This window comes from Protomyctophum bolini, assembly GCF_963924005.1.
Source record: "Protomyctophum bolini genome assembly, chromosome: 4".
In the NCBI taxonomy this organism is placed as follows: Eukaryota; Metazoa; Chordata; class Actinopteri; order Myctophiformes; family Myctophidae; genus Protomyctophum; species Protomyctophum bolini.
The window spans coordinates 33125797-33143082 of record NC_137865.1 but is presented as its reverse complement, the minus strand read 5'-3'; the positions used below and the strand labels follow the sequence as shown (position 1 = coordinate 33143082).

Sequence of the window (17286 nt, the reverse complement as noted above, 5' to 3'; positions counted from 1 at the left end):
CCGCATGCATGCCCAACTCTATGCTGGACTGGAAGAAAGCAATAATGGGTCCAGATCCAGAGAGTTAGGGTGTCAGTGTGGGGCCAATCCCCTCCTAAAACAATGGCATTACAGTAAATCCTCAGGCCTAGGAGCTGAGAGAGTTGAGATGAAATGCCAACGACTCCACATGGGGGATGTGTATACACGCTATCTCTGCACCCCCACCACGCCCACAGCTCTTAACCTATAGGGAACTATAAGCACTAACAAACGTGGATATACTGTAAATTTCATCCACATGGTGGAATAAATTTTGAATTTTATAAAACAGATGTTTCGCTATCATAAATTTGAATCATTGTATTTTGGTTACTGAAGAAGTTTCTACTGCTTCCTGCCACACACTGTTGTGATGAAAAGAGAGTTGAGCCAGAAGGCAAAGCTCTCTTTCTACCGAGCAATCTTCGTTCCTACTCTCACCTATGGTCATGAAGTATGTGTCATGACCGAAAGAATAAGGTTGTGAATACAAGCAGCCGAAATTAGTTTTCTTCGACGGGTGGCTGGCATCTCCCTTAGAGATAGGGGATAGGGTTCAGTCACACGAGAGAGACTCGGAGTAGAGTTGCTGCTTCTTCGCCTGTAAAGGAGCCAGCTTAGGTGGTTCGGGCATCTGGTTAGGATGCCTCTCGGGCATCTCCCTAGCCTAGGGAGGTCCTCGAGGCACGTCCCACTGGGAGGAGACCCCGGGGAACGTCTCGGGATCCCTCAGGAGGAAGTCACTAATGTTGCTCTGTAGAGGAAGTCTGGAGCTCTCTGGTGGAGCTGTTGTCCCAGCGACCCGACTACGGATAAACGGTTGAAGATGGATGGATGGATGGAAGAAGGCTTTATAACAGTTATGTTTCTTTTTATACTGCCTGGGCACTGTGTGTTGTGTAATTGGGTTCGGTCTGTGTGATCAATGTGGTGTTGTGTACTGTAAAAAGAAAATTTGAAGAAAGAAAGAGATAAATAAACGACACTCCTATTTTCTGTTTGGGTGTCTCTCTGTCCCAGCCTGTGTCCTTTGGGGGAGTGGTGAGTGAGGGTCAGAATGTGGCTACAGTCGGACCTGTGTCCTTTGGGGGAGTGGTGAGTGAGGGTCAGAATGTGGCTACAGTCGGACCTGTCAGAAGGGGCGGGTATCAGTCCTTTCCTTTTGTTTCTCCTGGCCCAGAACTCACGCCGCCTCCAACAAAAATACAGCAGACATCACAAGCCCTTATTCAAGAAGGGCATGGTATAACCAGCATCAGCATCGTCAAACACCACTGTTACCAGGAATATGGTTTGTTTTCGTTGCTTCAAGTGACAAATGAAAACTTGGCGCACAGCAAATGTTCATACATGTGTTTTCCACCAACAATATTTACATAGGGAAAAAAAACATTTTCCAAAACAGAATATGGATATATCGATTTTTCCGCAAAAAGAAAGCAAAACTCAACACAAAAACACCAAGCACACATATACATACACACAGACCTACAGTCAAATGTAAACAAAAATATAAATAAATATTATTACTCATTATTTTTCATATTAATTTTGTTACCATTGAAAGCAATGCTTACTTGAACCCTGATTAGGAGAAGTCACATCGGTTCTCACCAGATGCTTAAAACAATTGAAAGGGTGAGCGAGGGGAGGCACAGTCTGTCTGGACAGGGCTAAACACGTTTGACCTGACTGAAGCCAAAAGACAACAATAAGATTTATATACCTACTAGGCTGTAATTACACAAATCCAGAATGGAATTAAAATGGGCTTATTATCAACACAAGTTTCCGTTCAAGTCGCAAAGCACAGTGTACCCTTAATCCAATATAAGCACAGTGTACCTTTAATCCAATATTGAACAAAATATTGCAAGCAGACACATCTCCAGAACGCCGACTCATTGGAAGTCATCTTAAAGGACCACTTCACCACTTTTCAACCTATCTTCATATAATTGGTCCTCACTAATGATTATGAAAAAATATAATCATTTTTTTTCCTACTCATAGGAGGGCTGTGGGCAGTTCAGAAACCCGTCCACCAGTGACATCATCAATGGGGAATCCAAGCTAATAGAAATGGCAGGCTTTCTATTCCTGAAAAGTTGCAATGGGAAAATTGAAGATTTCTATTATCTTACGATAAAACAAATCTTTAAAAATTAAAAAAAAAGATATATATTTTATAAAAATAATCTGCCTAATGATGATGTCACTGGTTTCTGAACTGCCCCCACAGCCCTCCTATGAGACAGACCAAGTAGAAGAAAATGTTGGTATTTTATCATGAACATTAGTGAGGAGTGAGGACCAATTATATGCAGATAAGTTGAAGGAGAGACTCCGAATATGACATGGACAAACAATATACTCTGGTTGCAGCACATATTTTGCTAATCCCTTGGCAACAGGTGTGATACCTCTTCATCCAAAAAAGCTTCCAGTTATTTGAGCACCATGCTGAGTCAACGCAAGAAGCAGAGACGGAGAAAGGAGAGAGCTGCCTGTGGCGATGATACATTTAAGGAGCAATACTACTGTAAGAATACACAGCACAGAGGACATGGGTGGCCAAGGAAGGGAAGGACCTGCTCTTCTCTGTGGCAATGTTGATTTTGTCGACGAAAACTGTAACGAAAAATGTTCGTCAACTGCCTTTTGGATTAAATGGAAACTAAATTAAAACAAATCTATGATGACTACAACTGAGACTAAATATATTGACAATTTCGTCAACGAATAAAAACTACACTAAAATGTTAGGAAAGGACTAGTGGACAAGAGATCCATTATAAGGAAAAGACACATTTTACACTTGGTTGCATGCTGAAAATAGCCGATCTACAAGCTCACAACGTGTCGCAGCATGACGCGTGACATTTAGTTGACTACAACTAGACTAACACTAAAACATTCCAGGTGACTAAAATGTGACTAAAACCAAATTAAAACTATTCAAGAAAATTTGCTGTCAAAATCAATACTGGCATGGACCACAAGATGGTCCATGATGAATGCTAATGCAGCTATTACCAAAATGGAGTTGTACTTATGTAAAACATGTTGTCCAAAAATCCCATCCAAAAGCAGGTTGAGCTAAATCATGCACTCCAAGGCAGGCACTCCAAAGTCCCTCTAAAAGGCATCCATTTTTCATAGTGAACTTGTCATCGTTGTCAGGCACAGTATAATTATCTTAACCTGCACCTGCCAGTTGACTGTAACCAGACATGTCAACATGATGCGAGGTGCAGCAAGCACCGGGGGTGCATTTCACTGACAATTTAACATTGGTAACACTGTGTATGACTATGAGTTCAGTTCTGGGATTATTTTGGTTTGCCACAGGTAAAAGTAGATAGCTGCAGTATAGAGTATACACTATAGTGCAGACTTTGAAGACATTGATTGTATTTGACAGTCTTGCCATTTAATTGCTGGCTATATGAATGAATATTAGCCTTCGTCAGGAATGAACACGTTAGTTGTATGCCCTTGAATACTTATATTTTAATATTCAACGCACATTTTCTTGTATTCACATTTGCCATAATATGCAGTGGGGGTCATTTTTCCGATTGCTCATTATTCCACGTTGGTCCGACTCGCCCCATTACTAACCCTGTCCCTAACCCAAACCCTGAGTCCTTAACCCAGAAACCTAACCCTAACCCCAACCGCATGTGAAACCACGTTGTCGGAATTACAAGCGGGTGCAGTGGTAGCAGGCATTAAATGTAATCCCTATAGTCTCTTAGTGAGAAATTGAGAATAGAATACAGAATATTTTGTGCAGTGAATCTTGCATGTCTAAATAATGGAAGAAGTCTATTCGCTTTGGTAATTTAACATGGCAAAATCTCTTGTTTTTGCCCAAAAGTTAAATATTACATTTTCTTGCATGGTTGTTTTATCATGTTAGCTTAAATGGCTCAGACACATGACCTACTGGGTTATTTAAATTCTTTGTTACACTGTGCTGCATATTTTATTCACCTCAAGCCATAGCCCACGGCTGCTATTAGAGTCTTATTGGTTTATTTTTGCCAGGAATTTATGAGGATAAGCCAAAATAATTAGCCATTTATTTTTTGTTACATGGCTGAGTGTGTGTGAGGCTAATCTCTTAAACACTAGACTGATACATACTTTATTTTGTTGGCTGGCGCAGCAAAACTGGAAATCTGAAAATTCTCCCTTTCAGAGACATTGGTTGAATGAATGAGTTAGCTTCCTATTGTACTAATGAAAAGATTGTATACAATGTAAGGATTTGAGAAAATATGGGGTTCCTTTATGTTTTTATTACCATCGTTGCATCCTAGTAACTAAATGGGATGTTGTATCATGTTTTCATTCATGTAAATGTAATGTAAAGATGGAACTTGTACTGTACGGGTTTGGGGTGTTTTTGTTGTTTTTTGTATCATTGTGGAAAAAAAGAAAAGACTTGTATGACACGTTTGTCTAAATAAAAATTTAGAGCATCACGGTATCAGTAGGCCAAGAAAGCACATTCATTCTTTTTCACATAATGTTTATATTTCTTTAAATATTAAACCTTTATAATACAAGTGAAACGAACTAGCCAATTGTAGAACAATCATCCATTTGCAGTGCTCCACAGACCACAGTCCACAGTGAGAGTATTTCACTCACATTTGCTCCCAAAAATAGAAAATAATAATAATGATTTGCAGGGCTCCTAAAAATAGATACCGGTATGTATTGTGGTATTGCCACAGTGTGCGTATACAAATTACAACCTATCATAATCAAAAGATAATGTGTCCCAAATAATAATAAAAAAATAAAAACAAATGTTAGAATCCTATATTATAAATCCCCACCATGCCCCCAGCTTTTTCATAATTGCAAGCAATCCCAAAACAATTATTGTGATCGGTGTGGATCGCTGTATTTGCTTATTGCCTATGGACAGCACATGCCCAAGAGCGAGGAAGATAGAGTGAGGCAGAGAGTGTGTATGTGAGAGACAGAGAGAGCTCAAGCTCTACTTGCAGGCACTTCATGAACTTCACTTCACATTTATTACAGTCTATGGAGCGCACTCATTTCTGACGGAAGAATGCCATGATTGATAAGATGAATCGTAATGGTGGATATAGCTACTGTAACGAGTTTTACTGACCTTTTCTTAGAATTCACAGGGCTCTACATTGGGCGTATTTCATTCCCACTGGATTACAACCTAGCGTAATCTTTTCAAACCAAAGTGAAAGAGAATTTGTTGGAAGTCATTCGAACTTTTTTGTAATCAGAATCTATACTATTATAACACTCGCTCACCCCATCCCCATGCTTCATTATAAGCACTCCCCAAACAATTATTGAGATTGGTTTAGATAATTGTAATTGCCTCTGGACAGAGAGAGAGAGAGAGAGAGAGAGAGAGAGAGATATTTGCAGTTTCCACTTCTGCTGTGCTGAAGCTTTTCTGGGCATAGATGGGCGGATCAAACTAGCGCTGGAAACCGACGCATACTTCTTATTGGTTCACCAACCTATGTGCCCGCCTCCCCACACCCCTGCAGTAATCTTTTGAAGGTCCACCACACAGCGGAGAACACTGACGTTACCACATTTGGAGCGACGCATCACAAAATACAAGGTTCACTGAGCTGGGCTCACCCAGGCTTTTTTCCCCCCTATGAAAACAAAAAGGTCAGCGGTCCCCGAGGCTAGGGCTGATGCCACTTGCATGGTCCACTACATACAGTACATATGAGCATGCTGCATACTGCTCCTTGTATCCGTTGTTTGAAATGTAAAGCTCATTAGCATTTCATAAACTGTTTCGTTTTAGCATCCTATCTACTGTTCATGAATACTAAAGTCGTACTATGCATCATGTTGCTAAGAATAAACACATGTCCACCTGCGGTCGAGTCATAGATGACTAATATTTGAAAACCCACAGGATTGCAATTTATCACTTTTTAGGGAGTAGGGAATGACAGTGTTACAGTATACGTTGATTCCTATGCACACCTGCTGCATATGTAGTGGACGCAGCAAAATACAATACATAACTCAACTACTAAAACAGTTTAATCAACAGGATTAGAAATCTGGGGGTGGTGTGCTACTGTAGGTCAAGGTGTTTTCTTTGACCACTATGCTATACGGAACCAATGAGCATCACTCTCACTCTGCCCCATTTGCAGTCCCATGCAGTGTCTGTCCGGTAAGCACTTCCTTGTGTTAAATTATTTTTAGCTGGGGACAAAACCTCTCCAAATAATGTGACTCCCGCGGCCAAGGAAGGAGATATTGCTCCACTTCCAACAGCCTAATGGGAGAGTAATATGTTGTGACACCCCGGGTACAGGCTGTCAAAACAGTGGGCCCTTTTCTATGGCTAGCCAATATTGTTCTGAAGGCTAGTGGACTGGCTGCTGAGTACATCATGGCGTCCAGCATTGATATGAGCCCTGTGTGAGACATACCTGTGGGGCGTACACTCTCACACATACCACGTACTGTACATAACATGATCTTGCCTAGACTGTTGTATGGCAATGATACTTTGGGAGTGGCACGTTACACACTAGGAGCTATTCAACACATGCACTGGTTTTCTGCCACCCTCCCTCACGCTGACCATATTGTTCGAGTTAAATCACAATGATCACTAAAGCGTGACAGCCTGACAGGCTGTATCAAACTAACAACAACAAACACAGAATAAAGAGAGAGAGAGAGAGAGAGAGAGAGAGAGAGAGAGAGAGAGAGAGAGAGAGAGAAAAAAAAGACGGCAGAGGGAATGCGCAGCAGACCATAAAGCATTTGGGAGACACATTTGATGAATGCACAATGCAATATATCTCAACCGAATATCAAGCAGTGGTTGCACTTTTTTTTCTAAATTGAAAAGTGTCCCCTTGTTTAACAAGTCTACCCGACTGGATGTATAAATGATGAATCCCCCACATCAGAGATCGAAACTAATTCATCTGCAGTGGTGAAACTTTGGACAGAATTGACGTTGCACCCATTAGAAACAATGATGAGTATGACGTTGGCGCAAAATGGCTGCAGTGTAAATATGTCAAGTCATTGGAGATAGCTGGGTATCAAAACTCAGTGATATAAATACAAATAAATACAAAAGTTCATATGTTATGTTATTAAACTACAAAACACCACTAAAATACACAAAATAGTCTCTCGAAATCTACAGTATAAAATTATGTGTGTACATTATACAATATGCCCTGACGAAAACAAAAAGATAAATGACTGTATATGGCATGAAACTGCACAGATCCAGACTATAGGTCTGATCATTTACCACATCCAGATTTCAGAGAGACTAGAGTGGTTATTGGTGTTGCGTATGTGTTGCCGTGTCTTGACTATCTGTATCCAGGCTACAGAAAATCCCAGCTGAGCTGACTGCACCTAACAAGCAGAGCAGCTTGTACCGGTAGTGTCCTCTGTGCCACTATCCGGCACTCAGGGATCGAGCTAATGTTTGTGTTTGTCGTCGCAAACACTCCAACATGTATATGTTACACCTGCTCTCTGTGCATGTGGCTGGCTGGCTTTTAGTCTGTTAGTCTGTCTGTTTTTTCTTCCCCGGCATGCAGGCTCTGCAGGTGTCAGCTGTCTAGAAGAGGGTCTGTCTGTCTGTCTGTCTGTCAGATTTGTTGTGCACACTGCCATTAGACCACAAAACCACCTCCACTATTCCCTTTTCACATTAAGTTTTATACTTTGAGACATTTAACTTCATTACTTTCATAATGGAAGTCGATTGAGCTCTGGTCAGGTTTCTGAAACCTTGTCCCAATTTGGACTCAGATGACTGATGTCATACTGTAGATGGCTGACCTCACAGGCTGACAATCCAGATTGTTCCCATGTGGATCCTGAGATTCAAGAGGTACAGAAAACATTGGCCATGTGTTGCGCTTTGGTCGAAAAAAAATAAAATAACTGTAAATAATAACCCATGTCTGTCTCAGTCTATCTGCATAGCTGTTCATTTAGATGCAGAGAGTGCAGAGATTAACCCAAATGGAAGGCTCCATTTTACACTCTATAATATGACTTAAATAAACACTGGATTTTACTGTGAGCGATATTGCAATTCACCCTGACTGAGGCACAGTCCTCCTCACCACTACCGACGTCACATTGCATAATCCCAACACTGTGCCACCTGGTATCCCCACCATGACGCGTACAAAGCCCTCCATTCTGGCCCGACTCCACACACACAGCCATAGCCTGCCACTGGGGAATCCAATCGGTTCACTACCGTCACGCAAACGCACATACATACCCTATGCAATGCACGCTGCATGTACACGTATACAATACACAACACAAACACTGACGAAAGCTGTAACAGGGAGGAACAAGGACCAGGAGGACGACGAGATCCCTGCCCCTCCCCGAACTGCCCCTCCATCCCACGGCCGCTCCTTTCATCCCTGCAACCACAGAGCAGACGTAGCCCCGCCCCCTTACACTGCTGCTCACCCTTTCAGACACTTCTCCCTTAATTGTCACCAGTACAATAATCTTCTTTAAAACTAGCGTCATGTATACATATTATTGTTATTACATTTTCGAAAAAAGTGCAGATAGAACTTTCGCCACCCCCCTCCCCCTCCCCCCTCCGGGGGGCCGGGGCAGTGAAGGAGGACAGGGGAAAGGGGAGGATAGTAGTAAGGGGACAATGGCAGTAAGAAGAGCACTAAAAGAGAACGATTAGAAAGAGAAAAGAGAAGAGGATATTTGTGTCTTGATGTTGTTGTGTGTTGCCTCTGTGAAACACACGCATGCATGCGAACACACAAACACACACACACACACACACATACACACACACACACACACACACACACACACACATCACGCCATAGAAGGGTCAAAAACCTGTACTGGAACTCGAGGGGTCCTCGCAGGAGCTCTTCAAGAGCGCAGGACGACGCAGAGGACTCATAACACGCACAGCTGCACATGCACGCACAACTCCGTTTTTGCTTCGATTTTCAGCGTTGCGTTGGAAGAACATTTTACACTGGTTCCTTCGGTGAGTGTTTTTCGTGAAAAATGACATCACATTTGAGGGGAGGAGGGGTGGAGTTTTTTTTTTCCTTCTTACATCTTCTTTTTTCTCTCTCCATGTTAGGGCTTTGTCTACGGGAGCGGGGAACCAGAAGCGATCCACGTTCATTGTGTTCCTGCTATCCCAGTTCAGTAAAGTTCACTTACTGTTTTGTATTGTTTTTTTAGACTTTTTTTTTATCTCTATTTTTTGAGCTACAGCACGGCACCCACAGCACACAGACGACAAGGGATCCAAAAAGGAGAATTCATTAATATTGTGCCAGAGGAAGAGAAAGAGAAGAGAGAAAAACTAAAGTATAGAGAGAGGTACGTACATACACGGATGGGGATGGTAACAATTCTATTTCGAGTCCAGCTGTGCTCAAGCAAATCATAACACACCATATATTGATTGCTTTCTAAGATTTCAGCTGAGCATTTAGCCACTTTCCCGTGAAATGAGAGGCAGATGGGGTCAAAATGAGTAGGGCAGTCCAGACGAATGACAAGGACACGCTGACAGATGAAGACACACAGCAGGATGTGCTTTGAAAAGACGGCAACATGGGGAGGAGATATGTTATTTCAATGTGTATTGAGGGAGTTCTGCCAATCTATATGCCTAAAGTGTTTGTGTACTGTGTATGTATACAAAGTATACTTTGTATGTATAATATACAAAGCTGTACTGTATAATGTAACGTTGTTTACCTGGAGAAATCAATACAGTAGAATTACAAGAGAGTAGAACACTGGGGCTTTGCAGCGCAGTTCACATTCAAAGGGTGTTGCAAATACGGGAAAGATGAAGGGTCAATGGAGACGTAGACAGTAAACGTAAGTCCTCACTGGGGAAGTGTGTGAGGGAAGACAGACAGACAGAGACACACACACACACACACACACACACACACACACACGCACACGCACGGTAAATGGCAGGATGGCAGACAAGAAAATAAGACTGTAGAATTGAGGGAGGGAAGCAAGAAAGAGAGCAAGAGAGAACGGAAGAAGAAAGGATATTTAAGATACAGATTTTTCTTTGAGAGAGAAGACAAGTGTTTAAAGGTTTTAGGAGAGCAGATGGCTAATTGTACCCGTGTTTCGCAGCCTGGCAGCAAGTCAATGTTGTGCATAAGGACGGGAGTGGGACAGGCGAAGGGGAGAGGGGCGGGTGTAGCAAGCTGGGCAGTGCGATCAGGCCTTGAGAGAGTGCCACTGGGCGACGTTGGTACGCGGCCGCCCCATCATGTCTTTCCAGTGTTTTACCTCCGCTGGTCCACTCTTCCACGAGAGATAGATCTGACAGGAGAGGAAGCAAGGTGGATGAAAGAAATGAGAGAGAGAGAGAGAGAGAGAGAGAGGGGGGAAGGAGGGAATGAAGTGTTAAAACAAACCCTGACAAGAGCACAGAAACAACTCCTCTCATATGGTCTGATTACAGCACACACTGGAAAAAGGAGGAGGCTCCTGCATTTAAACATTGGCTAAATGAAATGACCAGTACACTTCATCTTGAGAGAATAAATTCTTGAAAAACAAAGAGAGACAATTTGATAAGGTTTAGCTGCCCCTCGTCCGTTATTTGAGTAGAAACACCTAATGGACAGGAATAGGATACCACTGATGTGGTTGACTGAATCTTCATTTCAGATGTTGTTTTCCATGAGTATTTCATCATCTTTTATTCTATAGTATGCGGTGTCACTGAACAGTGTGGGTGGGAGGGATTGAGGGTTTTTCTTTTTCTCTTTTTTAATAAAGGAACATTTTTATATTATATCATACCAAATGTATAACAATTTATAACCTGTTCTTAATAAAAACTTATTTGACAAAAGAAAATCACAAACCAAGGCAGTAAAACCATGATAGAGACTACTATGGTGTGGTCGGGCCTTAAAGATGGAAACATCGACATTTACATCTTGTTTCATTGTTATTGCGACCGAAGGTTGCAGTTAACTATGGCATTGAGCATTTCCCGTCAGTGTGTTGGTCGGGCACCATCAGTGTGTCGGGCACCATAGGTGCATAATCATCAGGGATGGAGATGTGGAGACCCTGATGTCATAGTAAATGCGACCTGCTCAAACCTCAAACCCTTAAATAGATATATTTCAGAATTCTGACATTCCATATGTTGATCCTTCCCCATCCATCCTTCCTCTTCGATGTCTCCCTTTTGACTTAAACCTGTCCATTAAAATTTCAAGTGCCACCAGGAGGCCACAACCTGACCTGCCCTGGTGGAGACCTGTGCCTCGAGGGGCACTTTGTCTAGTTGTACTGTATGTACTTTTGTTCATTCATGAATATGTTTTGTCACTCCCAAATAAAAATTAATAAAGTGTAGTACAGCAATTACGGCTGCACCTATTTCAGCAACATGTGTTTTAGTGTTAAACTGCATGGTTATGTAATGAGTCCTGGGAGGGAGAGCCATTTAAACAGTTTTTTGACGTTTCTTTCTTTCTAGGTTTCTCACTAGGAACATCTCTGCCATCACTGCCATTAGCACTGTAGTAATTCAAATGAATGATGCAGTCAGTGGCAAATGGTTTTAAATTACCACACTTTAGGCAGACAAGGCCGGGTTACCTCCAGGACGACCAATATAGGGAATTCATTTTCATGTTTAATTAACAGCTTGCTGCACTGCTCCCAGTATTTGAAGTAAGAATTGAGCACACAATCTTTCTATGCAGAACATTTTTGCGAAATTATTCTGCTTTTTGGAGGGCTGTCAAGTCTTGCTGGACCAGTGTTCGGGTGGCACAGGAGTAAAGCTCCAGCTGCCCACCACCGCGGAGGCGTGGATGCCACCGTTTGATTCTTCTGCAGTGCATACGACTTGGCCGGGTTCTACAACAAACAGAATGTAATTCCATTTTGGAAATAACTTGGGCCCCTTGATCCCTACTTCCTTCACAGGTGTTACCACTGATACTAATGAAGGCTCTGTTCCATTCTGACCAAACAGAGTCAAGGTGCTGCTATTGTGCGTGTTTGGCTCACTAGAAACACTGCTACACCAGTGGGTCTCAAAGTGTCCTTGAGTGAGTTCCAAATGTCCCCCTACGGGTGTGTAACTTATGGGCCAAGTCCAGTTTGAGAACCACTGCACACTAAATGGAACAAAGCCTTAATTAGTATCATCCTGTGAAGGCAGTAGGGAAGCAGTCTGGAACTAGGAAGAGTTATTCTGTGTTCACGGGTGGGAATTGTTTGGGGAGGGATAGAATGGGCAGGAATTGTGTGTTCCTCTCGGGTGACAGTAAAATATACGAGGTGTGTAAGAAAAGTAACAGGACTGTGACAGTCCTAATGTGACCAATGTAAAAAAATGGTTTGGTGCTCAACGGCTTCATATATGGAGTATAGGGGGGAGTATGAATATACGTACCTAGCAGATAACGTAACATAGCTGGGGGTATGAATTTATACGTACTTTGCAGTAAAATGATTCATAATAAATACAATAGCCTTGTTTGACTGTTGTGTACCTTGCCAATGACATCGTTGCGGCTCAGCCTGTCCTTGTCCATGACGGTGATGATGATGGTGGTCTCTCTCAGGACATGGGCAGGCACTTCGAAGGGGAAGGACTCGTTGAAGATAGGGTTGAGGCAGCGCTTTATCGTCACAGTCTTCTTCTTCTCCACACGCTTGTCCTTGTGCATCAACCAGAGCTTCACGTAAGGGTCTGCAATGCACACGTGGCACAGGAAAAGAACAGGCTTAACCACAACTAAATCCAGTGTGATACGCAGCAGAATAAAATGCACAGACGTGTGATGATCAATGAACTGAAGTTGAAACGTGTTGAGTTAATAAAATATATTTATTATCGCCGTTGTCCTATACTTTAGCACAATAAATACAATAAATAAACAGTCAAACGCCACACATACTCAGACCACAGCTCCAAGAGCACAGTTGCAAACTGTGTGTCTCTGCCAATCAGCAACACCTGCTGCTTGATTGGGGATGCATTAAAGGGTAAGACCACTTCTTTTGAGGTTTGGGTTGTGTAGTTACTTTGCCATGATGCAACTCCAAATGTGGACAAGAAATAAAAAATAACTGCTCCAGTGATTAGAAATTGATAATTCAAAATATGCTCCTCATTGACTTACATTGTAGCTAAAACAGCTCTCAAAGTCACTCTTTTAGTACGTAAACAAACAATGTTGATTCAGACAATATAGAGCATCACCAAAACTCATGTGGTTTTATTTTTTCATCAAAATGTTATCTTCCTGTTGATTTGTCCATTTTATTGGGAAGAAAGCCCGGACTGGATCCGTGGATCCGGATCCAGATCTTCAAATAGTAAAATCAACAGGAATCTAACATTTTTATGAAAAAATAAAACCACATGAGTTTTGGTGATGCTCTATATTATCTGAATCAACTTTGTTTGTGTTTGTTTACGTACTAAAAGTGTGACTTTGAGAGATGTTTTAGCTACAATGTAAGTCAATGAGGAGCATATTTTGAATTATCAATTTCTAATCACTGGAGCAGTATTTTTTTATTTCTTGTCCACATTTGGAGTTGCATCATGGCAAAGTAACTACTAACTACACAACCCAAACCTAAAAAAAAGTACCCTAGCAACCATGGCCATGCTTTAGTACAAAACCCATGGATCATATGGCTCTTACAGAGTGTATGCGCATGACATCATCATCATACCCAGAAGTTATGACAGCCCATACATCCAAACAGAAAAGTCCTATCTGATTGCATTAAATGCACTTTGCCAGTCGATTTGGGGCGGCAGTGGCTCAGGGGTAGAGTGACCGGATAGAAACCGCAAGGTTCCCAGTTCAAACCTGCTCTCCCCCAGAGTTAGTGTCGAATTGTCCTTGAGCAAGACTCTGAACCCGTATTTGCTCCTGATGTGCAGGTTGGTGCCTTGCATGCATGGTTTCCCCCGGCATCAGTGTGTGAATGTAATGCACAATCTCTGTAAAACGCCTTGGATAAAGGCACTATTTAAATGCAGCATTTACTATTTGCCACTCACTTTATGCAAGTGCAACCCTCTATTGAGAACCATAAAAGTCTAATTTTGACTTCTAGGCAAAAGCGGAGAGATTGCTCCTGTCTTTAAATAAAATGATGAGTCATATATTTTATATCTCAGGTACATAACGTTTACTGAATATGGACAAAACTTAACCCATTCTGGGTGGGAACCCCTTTTGGTGTTTTACCCCCTCAGGCCGGGAACCCATTTTTGGGTTCAGTACAGTATGTACAGTATTCAAAAATTTTAAAAAATTGATGCTGCTATATAAATATTTGAAGTTTTTCAGAAAACTTAAGTCAGGCTTTAGAAGGCGCTTTTAGAATCGGCTTTAGGCCTAGCACAAGAATAAAGAAATGTGGGCAAAAAGTGTCCAGGTTTTAACATTGCAAATGTTGACAATGGACAATGATGTGTTGTAACTGTATGGTCCTTTTTATTATCTAAAATGTAAGTTTCCATACATGCAGCACGCCAAAACATTAAAGGGACAGTCAATCTTGGTTCAATGTATCAACTACTCTATTAATTGTTGAGGTAATGAAAGGTGAGCAGGGAAGTGAATGCCTATTTACAGCCCACGGTCAGCTTGTCCTCCGTCAGTATGAAACATTCAGATCTATTTCAGTCTATTACGTCAGACAGTATCAATATTCTGGAGCAAAATAAGCATTCACCAGCACCACAATCTCTACTCCAGGAGCAGGAATCAGTCCTATTCCAATAATGTGCCACTGATAACATTATGAGAAGACTGCCAGAAAACTGCGCTTGGCACTGAGCACTGAGCTGAGTCGAGACTCGAGACCATCGAGCTGGGAGACAAAGTATCCTGCTAGATATACAGTACAGTACTGCAGAAACAGAGCACAAAAAAGAAAGCAAAAGAGAAAGAGAGAGATATCCCTGATGGAAGGTCACCTTGCTGTTAGAGCTGTCTGCAGAGACCCAGCTGGGGACCCAGACAGTAACCTTTCACTGCCTAGTACACAAGTCTAGAAATGTTTGAATACAACGTCAGAGCATGGTTGCCCTTGCCATGAGAAAGAGTTCAGGTGCAGGACGGGTTTAGAGGGTCAAACTCAACACTTAGCACTCCTTTCGTATTCCTTTCCTATTCACTTGTTGCTTTTATTGTGTTCTCTCCAAACCTGGCTACAGCAGGTGTTTGGTCAATGAGAAGGGAAAAAAACGTGTGAGAGTGGTGTGAGTGGCACGTCCATCTCGACGTTGTTGTGAACGGCTGCATTCATTAACATCTGGACATCCTGGATGAATCAGAGAGAGTCCAAACGAGGCCAAATAAACTTAAGTCATATCATAACTAGTCAGATCTGGCCCAGCATAAACTGTATTATTTCAACTGGTGAAGACGTCCTGGAAATGACGTAAAGATCATCCCCATATGGGCTGTGATTTGGCCTATAGTCCTGAACGTCTTGACCGCCACCAGATGACGTCATCATAACGTCATAATGACATCATTTGGCTTGCTGGGCTATAAATACCTGAATTGAAAAATTGCAAACGGAAGGGAGGTCAAACAAATAAGAGAAAAGGGTGGCCGTTGTACCTGAGGTGCCCCCGATGTCCATGGCTTTGAGATTGCGTGCTTTGATGATATTCACAGTGATAGTGTTGGCCGTGGGGTTGTAGCACAGGGACACCAGTAGGTCTCCTCTCCTCCCCTGAGGACGCACACGCACGCACGCACACGTACACACGCACACGCACGCACACACACACACACACACACACACACACACACACACACACACACACACACACACACACACACACACACACACACACACGCACACACACACACAAACACACACACACACACACACACACACACACACACACACACACACACACACACACACACACACACACACACACGGAGAGAGAGAGGAGTATGAGTCACGCAGTCACGCACTAGAGACATTTCATACTAGGGGCATATCAAAGTGCAGCTTACTCAGTGGCTCATTGTATAATCTTACAACACCGCTGCCATTTTCTCTTCTAACGCCTTGCAAACAAACGCATGGGGGGTCTAATGGCCGTCTGATCATTTGGCTCTATAAGTCAGCCTACACAAACTTGCCTCTATGTCTATCTTTCTAAACAGACTTTGTTGTATATGGAACGTAGCCTACTGTGAAGTTGTTCACACAAAGTTCACCTAACTTTGCTACTACAGGGAAAACATGCACATGTATGATACTTTGTTTCACTTTTTATTTTCTCTTTTTTGCACTCTTTATTCTATACCTTTGTTTACTGTGTTTGCTGTTTGATTTCCGGTGTCCACTAGGTTTTATAATAACTGTACAGGAGAAACTCATTTTGGCTGCTTGTAACCGCAACCTTATTCTTTCGGTCATGACCCACACTTCATGACCATACGTGAGAGTAGGAACGAAGATTGCTCGGTAGACGGAGAGCTTTGCCTTCAGGCACAGCTCTCTTTTCATTACAACAGTGCGGTACAGCGACTTCAATACCGCACTGCCGCTCCGATTCTCCGGCTGATTTCCTTCTCCGTCCTCACCTCACTCGTGAACAAGGCCCAGAGATACTTAAACTCCTTCACCCGGGGCAATGTCTCATTCCCTACTTGGACTGCACAATCCATCGGTTTCCAGGGCCTGCACTAACTGGCTGAGCCACCAGGCAATGCTTTTTTTTAAATTAAAAAATGGCTTCTGAGTTGTGAGCCACTGCATGTCATCCCCTCTATCTACAGATTCTACACCCTCTTTGTGCGTGTGTGTGTGTGTGTGTGTGTGTGTGTGTGTGTGTGTGTGTGTGTGCGTTTGTTCCTCCGTCATAATGGGGACACATGCTTGTTTACACAGTCACCTACAGAGGACCTCAAACAGTATGGGGACAAATGTGTAGGTCCCCATAACACAAATCATTCAGGAGGTAGGGGAGAGGTTGCTGATGTGTCTGGTGTAATTTTTTTAGCAAGTCCCATAAAACATGTTTTCATGTTCATGAACACACACACACAGTTCATGACAAGTGTGTTACTAATGGGGACATCCCCCAGCAGGCGATAGTTGGTACTGCAGTGTGTGTGTGAGAGTGTGTGTGAGAACACAAAAACACTACTAGCCAATCACAGA

At 42.5% G+C, this 17286-nt stretch overlaps 1 protein-coding gene across 1 annotated transcript in view; it reads right to left on the bottom strand.

Moving 5' to 3' along the window:
• Positions 1 to 10308: 10308 nt before the first annotated feature.
• The window catches only part of syt7a (synaptotagmin VIIa), a gene marked incomplete at both ends in the record, with an annotated part of 116446 nt that continues 109468 nt past the window's right edge, over positions 10309 to 17286 (bottom strand). Inside the window, 3 exons of the mRNA XM_080761382.1 lie at positions 10309 to 10413; positions 12618 to 12817; positions 15723 to 15837. Of these exons, the coding sequence (XP_080617508.1) occupies positions 10309 to 10413; positions 12618 to 12817; positions 15723 to 15837 (420 nt within the window). The remainder of the gene's footprint in view (positions 10414 to 12617; positions 12818 to 15722; positions 15838 to 17286) is intronic.